The sequence below is a fragment of the Salvia hispanica genome, chromosome 4 (assembly GCF_023119035.1).
Source record: "Salvia hispanica cultivar TCC Black 2014 chromosome 4, UniMelb_Shisp_WGS_1.0, whole genome shotgun sequence".
Taxonomy (NCBI): Eukaryota; Viridiplantae; Streptophyta; class Magnoliopsida; order Lamiales; family Lamiaceae; genus Salvia; species Salvia hispanica.
Window position 1 is genome coordinate 17994243 of NC_062968.1, and position 9983 is coordinate 18004225.

Below are 9983 nucleotides of genomic sequence, written 5' to 3' on the forward strand. Positions count from 1 at the left end.
AAAGAGGTTGAGGAAAAAAAAAACATAATAATTGGGATTTTGCATATGGATCCTCCCTTCTTGCCCCATTCATCATTACTCATAATGGAAGTATGCCTTGGCCACATGAGAGCTTAATCCAACAACATAATTTCTCACCCAATCATACACTTGGTCGCCATCATAATATTAACTACCACTACCATTCTATTGTTTTAATATTATTATCTTGGCTTCTATTTTTTCCCCCTAAACTATACTACATCACAACTAATTGAATTGTTGAGAACACTCACTTCACATGCCATTGTATGCAATGATGTCATAGATGTCTTGACAAATCATGCTTAGTAATTGCTAATTAACAATGTATAATAAGACTGAAAAAAAAAGAAAAGAAAAGAAAAGTAGAGAAAAGGAAGAATGTACAACTAGGAGAATAAAGTACTACTATCATATATTGCGGCCGAATCATTGAGGAAAAGAAAGTAAAGACTTCATGGTTCTTCCCTTCTACAAATCACATTACAAAGAAGAAAACATCAAAAATTAAAGTTGGTAACTGCCCAAGTCCCAACTGTCTCTTAACAAATTGATTACAATAAAATTGGTTTCACAATCCTTTTGATCACAAAAGACATGCATCCACTAATAACGACACATTACATGCAAATACATGAAAACAAACAAACATCTACCCAAGTTAAAGTAACACAACCAATATCTTGTAAATAGTTGAAATAATGCAGTGGGCTATTTTTGGCAATGAGCCTTGCACATATTCCTACAATCATAAACACAAGGCCCTCCGCAATGCAATGGACAATCCAACCTCATTCCCCTACACCTTCCCTTCACCATGCATTGTGCAAACTCCCCCATTGCATAGTCCCCCTTCGGGAACACTCTCGTCTTGCCAGAACGATGATGCTTCCCACCGTTGCAGCCCCACCGCCAAAAAACACCACCACCTCCTCCATTTCCCCATCCCCAGCCTCCATTACGGTTCCCACCACCTCCACCACCACCCCAGCCCCATCCAACTCCGCCGCCACCTCCTCCTCCTCCTCCATTGTTCTTCTTCTTGTCTTTCACCACTACATCATTGTAGGTCTTGTCACTTTTACCTCCATTATGTTCGTCGTTCCTTTGTGGAAGATCAGAATCTTTTAACGACGAGGTGGTGGTGGCGGAGGCGCCTCCTCCTCCTTCGGCTCTCAATCCAACTATCACCATAGATAAAAACAGAGCCAGACACAAAAGTCTCCCCATTATTTCTTGGTGATCACTGCATGGTATTTCCACTACAGTTGGTCAATTTATACCACTCTTTCCACCAATGGCAGTTGCGGAAATAGTAATTAAATATTGCATGCATACGGTTAGATTATTCAGTAATATGGAAGCTAACAAACTAACAAGAAATACTAGAAAAATATAAGAGTGGAATGAGGGACACAGATTTCTTGGATGTCACTTTTGTCCCCACTCAAAAATCTCAACAGTTCATGCTTGTAATAAAAGATGGATTACTAAGTACTGAGATAGGCACCAAATCTACCACTTGCAAATAAAATATATTGTGATGATCTATTTCTTCATTTTTCAACATCAAGTTTCATTCCTAAGTAGTCAAATAATGCTTAGTCTTTAGTTATTTGTTCTGTTATTGTTGTGAAAAAATAGTAAATAATCATAGGCAAAGATGGATACCTTTATTCATGTTATTGGTAGATTGTTATGTTGAAAAGCTATAAACAATCAAATCTTTATTAAATTGACATTAAACAATGCACAGAAAACATACTACATAAAAACAATCTTGCATCAACCAGCAATAAGGGATTAAATAATACTAATGAATGTAAATCATAAGCACCAAAAGGAGTATTGAAGAAGAGTGATTGGTTGAATTCACAACAAACAAGTATGGATATATTAAGAAAAGAGTTTTTCAGTTTAGCAGGACCGTTGTAGCTAGCTAGATTCAGCCTTCAAGCAACAAACAGTGCTCTCTCTACACACCACTAATACCAAACTAATAAAAGTAGGTATAACTGAATTATATTTAATCAAATAAACAAAATTTCACTGTCACTCAACAAACTCATATGTATATCTCTCTACAAGTATTTTGACTATGAGCAAAATTCTTTATCTTGAAACCAAGCATGATGGACAGAACATGATTCAAAACCCTTCCGTCTCTGGAGATGGCCGAAGCCATCGTGTTACATTGTTGTTTTGGTACATTTTTGGCAAAGTGCATGCATAACTCAATTCCTTATTAATGAAATCACAGTTACCATAATCCTTTCTTTTGATGCTACCCATGACATCTTCTTGGCTCGACGTTGATTTCGGGGATAATATGAACTCAATTCTGGTGTTGACACTACTACTCTATTCAATTGTCTCGTTTCTCTCTTTTAACACATCTAACATCTTTACCATACAATATACATACAAATACAATACCTAGTCACCTTGAAATTTAAATTTTCGTGTATTTATATATTTGAATATTTAATTATAAGACCATATATGAAACAATATCTGTTCCTTTACAAATACTCCGTAACACAATTTTCATTAATAGACTTTCAACTTTTAAGTCAAATTTATTTTATTTTACATCAGATAGTAAATCACAATGATATCCCAATAAAATGTCAAGTTACACACTGAAAGTTTTAGTACTAACAAACAAAAAATGGATGTAACACAAAAACAGAGAGATAATTCTTTATTAGTACAAGCATTTGGAGCTATGGAATACTCCACATCCAACTTTTCCTCAATCAATGGCGTGCATGGCAATGTGATTTATTCCACTTGAGTCAAAGTCACAATTGTATAAAGCACGAAATTATTACTACAATACTCAAATTTCTCACTGTATAACTCTCTAATTTATTATCACTCTATATTTCCTCACACCTCTAGTCCTCTATGTGGATGTGACGCAGAATACAAACACTTACTAACTCTATACTCAAAGAGTTAATTATATCTATGCTCTTCTCTTGGTTTTGCTTATTTTTAGGGTGCTAGCTCTCTCTTGGTTATCTGGTAATGAACAAATGATGCCTCTTTATAGGAAAAAGTTTCTTCCCCTTCCACCTACAAATTGTCAGCCGTAAATGGTAATAAAGGTTGCTGCAAAAGTCTTTATACAGCCACCCTAAAGTAGCCATCTCTACAATTGTAGCAAAAGGTGATGCAGTCACCCCAGCCGCCCCCACACCCTGGCCCGACAGTTTGTGAGGGGGTTCAATCAGGGTACACAGCGGCCCGTTAGAGAGGAGGCCTTCAATCCAATGTCCTGACAGAAGCCCATCTCTCAAGGCCTCACACTTGTGCCTGAGAGATGGAAGCTCCCACACGCCAGTAGTGGGATTCGAACCCAACTCCTTGTAGCAATATCTGCTCCCCCGGAACCAACTGCTCTACAATTGCTATGGTTGATGGTGGCTGGACGGACCTATCAATATTTGCATACATACGGACATACGGTTAGATTATTCAGTAATTTAGAAGCTAACAAACTAACAAGAAATACTAGAAAAGAGTGGTATGAGGACAGGGGTTTCTTGGATGTCACTTTTGTCCCCACTCAAAAATCTCAAAATTTCATGCTTTCAAGAAAAGATGGATAACTGAGTACTGAGATAGTCACGAAATATATAGTGTATATCAATAGCAAATCAAATATGTTGTGGTGTATCGATTTCAACATCTTTGAACTTCAAGTTTCACTCAAATTTCAACTGAAATATACCACCACATCATGAAAATTATAAAATCTCGATCTGAGCTAACAAATAATGCTTGATTTTTTGTTATTTGTTCCATTATTGTGGTGATGAAGTAGTGAATAATCGTTTGACTTGATTCAAGAAACAAGAGGCTTTCGATATATACATGAATACCGTTTCTTATCATGGTTATTGACTTGAAATCTTTATCGAATTGACATCACAGGACTTACTAATAATAGTACTGCACTACAATTTTTTTTATGATAATGCTTATATCCATTAACGGGAATATTAATAGTACAAACAGGTCCCTCTTGCACTATAAATTACTGTTTATAATTATATTCCTAAATATATACTAGGTTCAAATCTCACTAATTCTCTTATACCATAGTATATTAGTTTGAGATGATTTGCTTATAAATTTGTGAGTCCAATCGTGGCGTTGCATGAGCAATCAAAGGTTTAGCCAATCCCAAATTATGCCCCGACTCAGCCAAATCAATGATATCTGTATCAAGGGGTGGCTTCCACCTGAAAGCCTGAATAAGTCTAGCCAAAAGCATAGTGGTTATGGTAGAACCAAGTAGATAGCCAGGGCACCCTCTTCTCCCGGTACTGAATGACAACATGCGCAATTCTTGATCCAGAAGCTTCACTTCTGATGATTCATCAACAATGTGACGCTCTGGCTTGAACTTGAGAGGCTCATCCCAAACCCTAGGGTTGCGCCCTAGGCCGGGACGACTGAGCAACACATGGCTCCCCTTTGGAATGAAGTAGCCTCCCACCTCAACATCCTTGCTCGAAACATGAGGAACATTAAAAGGTGACAACGGATGTATCCTAAATGACTCTTTCAAACAAGCCTTTACATAATTTAGGTTAGGTATATCTGATTCTTCCACGAGTCTGTCATTACCTACAACTCGGTCCAATTCTTGACATGCCGTTGCAAGAATATCTGGTTGATTGATCATCTCCGCCAAAGCCCACTCAGCTGCATTCGATGGATTATCAACAGTAGCAATCATTATTTCCTGTAAAATCAACAATATTTTATGGTTAAATTGCCTTTTTATAAGATTCGATCGAGTCCAATACCTTTAGTCATTACTAAACATGCACTTACAATTATTTGTGCTGTAATCTCTCGAACTGACAAAAGGGGCTTAGTTTGGTCAGGGCTTTTGAGGTTAATCAAAAGGTCAAGAATATCATCTTCTTCGCTCTTTAGCCCTAGTTGCCACATCTCCATTCTCTTATTGATAACCGGATCATGGTATTTTCTTACATTTTTAATCGCATTCTTTACAATCCTTTTATGTCCATCGAAATCGAAAACCTCCAACCATGGTATAAAATCAGCAATGGCGAATCCATAGAGAAACAAAAGAAGAGTGAACAATCCATCCACGTGTTCTCTCTCTTCAGTTCCCGGGCCTCCATCCTCTGCTCCCGTCCCGAAAAACCTCTCTCCAAACACCATCTTCCTGATCAAATTAGCGCAGTAGTGCCGGGCTGCATCTCTGACGTTCACAACCCCATTTTGGAGTGGATTGTTGCACTGATCGTATACATATCGCACGAGGTGATCGGCTTCCTCACATCTCTTTGCGTGGATGCTTCGAAACACACGCATGGAGAGCACCTCCGACGCCATAACCTTCCTCATTTTCTTCCACTGGTCCCCAGCGGGAGAGAAGGCTAGTGTCAAGTATCCATTGCTGATGAGGCGGGCTGAGACTGCCTCGGGGCGGGAGGCGAAGATGGCGTCGTGCTTCTTCAAGAAGTCTCTAGAGAGCTCCGGAGAAGTTACGACAATGACGTGGACGGTGCCGAGGCGGATGCAGGCGATCTCGGTGTTGAGTGTTTGCATGAGATTGTGTATCCATCGGAATGTGGGCTTCTTCAATAGCATTTCTGGCAGGCTGCCTACCACCGGGTAGGCGGTCGGCCCCGGTGGAAGGAGTGGCGCCGTCGATCTTTTATTGATGGATACTACTATGAGTTTCAAGAAGATTAGTGAAACTAAATAGGCAAGCAACGAAAGAAGTTTGTTGCCTGGGCTTTGTTCAATCTTCATATCTGTTTTTGTGACTGAATATTGTGTGTTTCTGTTTCTGTTGATGTGGGAATTGGATATGTTTTGTTCTCGTATTACTCTATTTTAAACAATACACATGTGTGTGTAGTGTGAATGTGTGAGATAAGATATACTCTATGTAGTGTGAATATTAACACTACAATACCTATTGCTAGGTACTATAACAGAAAAACGACGTGTCTAATTGAAATACCATGAATTTATAATGAATATATAGTGTGGATACAGATTCAATTAAAATAATCGACTATTCCTCATAACTGTTGATAGTGAATTGAGCCCCAGTGACAAAATTCTAAGTTTGTCATTGCACGATATGAAATTGGCTGTACACGAGGGTGTTCGATTTCTTAGATAAAATAATATTAAAATCTAATATAGGATTGAGTTGTGAGATTATTTAGTCATGAAAGATTAGCAATGATTAATTATTCCATAATTATTTATCTAGAATTGAGTTGTAAGATTGAATCTCATGCACCAAATACACTACAATCATTAACTATATACTCCCTCTGTCCACGAAAATAGTCGTATTTTGTCATTTTTGGATGTCCACAAAAAATAATTTCATTTCTATAAATGAAAAGTCTCTCTCATACTTTATCCATTTTTTCTTCCATCTTCCATACTTAATCTATTTTTTCCAATGTTTTGAAAACTGGACCGGACCGGTTTGGCCGCGAACCGGTCCCTAATCCAATCCGGTTCGCACAAATAAACCAGTTGTCATTTGGACCGGGGAAACCGGCCGGTTCGATCAGGAACCGGAACCGATTTTTCGTTACTTATTTTTCTAAAAAATATAGAGAATTGATCCTAACAAGAATTGAAACCTTGACCTTTTGTTATTAAAGCATGACCTCTACCACTCCACCTTTCATATTTGTGACATAATATTAACTTTAATTATAACTATACACTATAAACTCTTTGAAATTTGTTATCTATATTCATTATTATATTCTTGTAACTAAATAACTAACAATTTATGCATGTGAAGTTAGGGATATACTAATATGCTAACTAATTTTAAAGTACTAATGTACATCTAATCACGTGTTGCCATTTGACACGAAAAATGCAATATTGTATACAGAAAAATGCAATATTCATTGTAGAAGCTATAGATAAATTCCGGAAAATTGCATTTTTGTTATATGCAGATTGCATTTTTTATTGTTGAGTTTTGCATTTTAGATATAGGTTGTTTATTTGCATTTTATATATAGACAAATTGCTTTTATATATAGTTTACTTTGCATTGTAGACAATTTATGTTAAAATGCAATATGTCTATAATGAAAATGCAATTTGCAAATGTATGTACAACTTCACTAATGTGTATTGCATTTTTGTGTTTACAATATTGCATTTTTCGTGTCATGTGGCAGCATGTGATTGGATGTACGTTAGTACTCTAATTAAGGATACACCCTTGTGCTCCCCTGTGAAGTTATTGTGATTAAGAAAATCATTAATATGTATATGTATTAACTTAAATATGTATAAATTTTAATGTTTTATAGTACTCCATATGTTTTGTATTTAGAGCATCCGCAATGGTCGGCTAGCGACCGGCTAGCCGATTCGTCGCGCTAGCCGATCGGCTAGCCGAACCATTGCAGTCGGCCAGCGGCAAATCGGCGAGCGCATCGGCGTGGGCTGGCCGATCGCTGCCGCTAGCCGATGCGCTGGCCGACCGGCTAGCCGCCATTGCAGCTCCATCGGCGCCGACGGCCAACAAGAATTTTCGATTTTTTTTTTTTTTTTTAAACCTATATAAACGCGATTTTCGTTTCATTTTCATTTGCACCACTTGTTTTAATGAGTTTTCTCTCCCTCTATAACTTTCTCGTACAAGAAGCATTATCGAGCGATGATGAGTAACGCGGGTAGTAGCGTGTGGCGGTGGTGGTGGTAGTGGTCAGGATGCCGAGGAGCATCGAATCTTGAGGACGAACGAGGCTATTGACTGCCTACATGGACCGGCGAGATGGAAATGTACATGCGTATGGTGACTAGAAATCACGTTTCGAGTGATTGAATACTGTAAAACTCTTATTTTATTTTCCAATGAATAAAACAGATTATTTTTGTCATAATGTTGTTATGTTTTACATTTAATGGATGTTAATGCATGTTTAAATGTATAAGTTAACTTAACAAAGTCTAAGTCTTTGTTTTAGTAGACCGGTTGTGGGCGTCGTCCACTTTAAGGTAATACGGTCAGTTCTAAACAAAGAAAAATATGAATTTCACAACCTAGATGGAATTAGACTACCCATCGAGAAAGGTTGCAATGTCAGTCCGTATATTTCTAAGCCTTACTGAAATAAGATGACATTGGTGTGGTATAGCACTGAACGGATCTAACAGCAAGACTTGCCTTGGGCTATCTACTGAAAGGCGAGGTCTTGATAAATATTTATTTCTTAATCAATGTAGGTTAGCATTGAGCATACGGTATTGATTATGCATTGCTTTGACTTATCAAATGGTGCGGGTTTTTCGTAACCCAATTATCCTGATATATTGGGCAGTGGTGATCGATATCTAGCGGTGCTAGGATTGCTATTATATTGAATCGTGCACGAGCTGAGTCTCGTTTGATAATGTCCTCAAGAGGAGCGCGAAACAAGGTTTTATTATTCGGAACCTAGCTAGTTGGAGTTTGATTACTCTATGAATAATAAATAAGTGTTTCATGCTGAGTCCACTCTTGGAATTAATAAGAAGTTAATTAATTAAGTCAATAGCAGACATTAATTAATTAATGGACATTTTAATCTTAAGCACGGGAAATGAAAGATAAACGGAAACCCGGATTACTTGTAATTTCGGATTTGGATGGGGAGAGTTCAATATTACTTCTGTAGTGGCTGCTCGTAATATTCCAATTATAACTTATATTAAATTGTGGGTTCAATTTAATTAGTAAAAAGTAAATTGGATGAGCCCATATCCAAAGCCTTCCATAGATCCCTGTCTGGGCCCAAAAGGAACTTAATATAAATAGGAGAATAAAGGAGACAGAAATAACACAATTTTATTTGCTAAAATTTTCGAAAATTTCAGCTCTCACAAGCTGTAGGAATTTTCGAATTCCTCTCCTGTTTCAAAAAGGATTTCTTCTGTCTTCTTTATTTAAGTCCTAGTATTCTAGTAAGATCAGCCCACACTGATATTAGAGTACAGTTCGGGAACCAGAGAGAAGATTTGTGGTCTAGTACTCAAAGCATCACGTGGAGAAGTCGCTAGCCATCTTCAATTCTTTGGAGAATTAAACAAGGTATTTTTCCTGCTCCGTAGAAAAGCATGTTTTAGGTTTCTATATTCTAAAACATGATTGATTCAAGTTATGAGCATGATACATGTGAAATTTGCGCGAATAGCTTTTGTCTAAATAATCTGCTAAATAGATCTGATAATTATGTGATTTGTTTTATGCACCCGCTTCCGCTGCCAGCTCCATCAATTGGTATCAGAGCCAGTCTTTGGCTCTGATTATTTGGATTTAAATTTCGCACTACATGCGATCGAAGTAGGGTTGTCGACCCTAGATTTTAGGAATATTTGGATTATTTTCTATATCTATGAATATTTTATATCCTAGATGATATAGATAAGAATAATTTAATAGTTTCCTAAATATAATATATATCTAGAATCTATAATAAGATATGATATATATGTAAGATTACATTAAATAATATAATTAATATTCTTCCTAATCTTGAACTTGGAAATTATATGAATTTGATTTTTCATGTCTAATTAAGATTATAAATAATGTACTTTATTTTAGATATATCTTATAGTATGACATGAATAAGAATTAAATTCTAGATTAATAATTTCTATACTAAGACTTTAAAGATTATAAAAGATTTAATTATCCAGTAAATTAAATACCAACAGAATTTAATTAGTCTTAATCTGCCTTAAGGCTAAAGGATAATTAATTAAAACCATAACCCAAATATCTAAGCGATAATTATGAACTAATAGTTTATATATGGTCTCGGTTGGACTGCCAAAATTTTGTGAAGCTGATTTTCTAATATTATCGCCACCTACAGAGTAGGGACAATAATCCTACGAAAACAGTAAGTTCATAAGGGCGGACTTCTCAA

General features: G+C 36.7%; 2 protein-coding genes across 2 annotated transcripts; both read right to left on the minus strand.

Annotated features, from left to right (window-relative positions):
* Positions 1–453: 453 nt before the first annotated feature.
* On the minus strand, positions 454–1253 carry LOC125224479 (glycine-rich RNA-binding protein 1-like). Its single transcript, XM_048127883.1, has one exon. It carries the CDS (start codon positions 1249–1251, stop codon positions 733–735), a length of 519 nt encoding a protein of 172 aa, XP_047983840.1. The 5' UTR covers positions 1252–1253; the 3' UTR covers positions 454–732.
* A 2855-nt stretch (positions 1254–4108) lies between these two features.
* LOC125218662 (tryptophan N-monooxygenase CYP79A68-like) lies at positions 4109–5826 on the minus strand. The gene is made up of 2 exons (XM_048120378.1): positions 4873–5826; positions 4109–4780 (listed from the first exon to the last, which is right to left on the minus strand). Exons 1-2 carry the CDS (start codon positions 5824–5826, stop codon positions 4139–4141), a joined length of 1596 nt encoding a protein of 531 aa, XP_047976335.1. The 3' UTR covers positions 4109–4138.
* Positions 5827–9983: the final 4157 nt, after the last annotated feature.

Coding starts and splice junctions, on each gene's coding strand:
- LOC125224479 (XM_048127883.1), bottom strand. CDS start 1,251: ATGGGGAGACTTTTGTGTCTGGCTCTGTTTTTATCTATGGTGATAGTT.
- LOC125218662 (XM_048120378.1), bottom strand. CDS start 5,826: ATGAAGATTGAACAAAGCCCAGGCAACAAACTTCTTTCGTTGCTTGCC. Junction 4,781..4,872: donor AGATTACAGCACAAATAATT/GTAAGTGCATGT, acceptor TTGATTTTACAG/GAAATAATGATTGCTACTGT.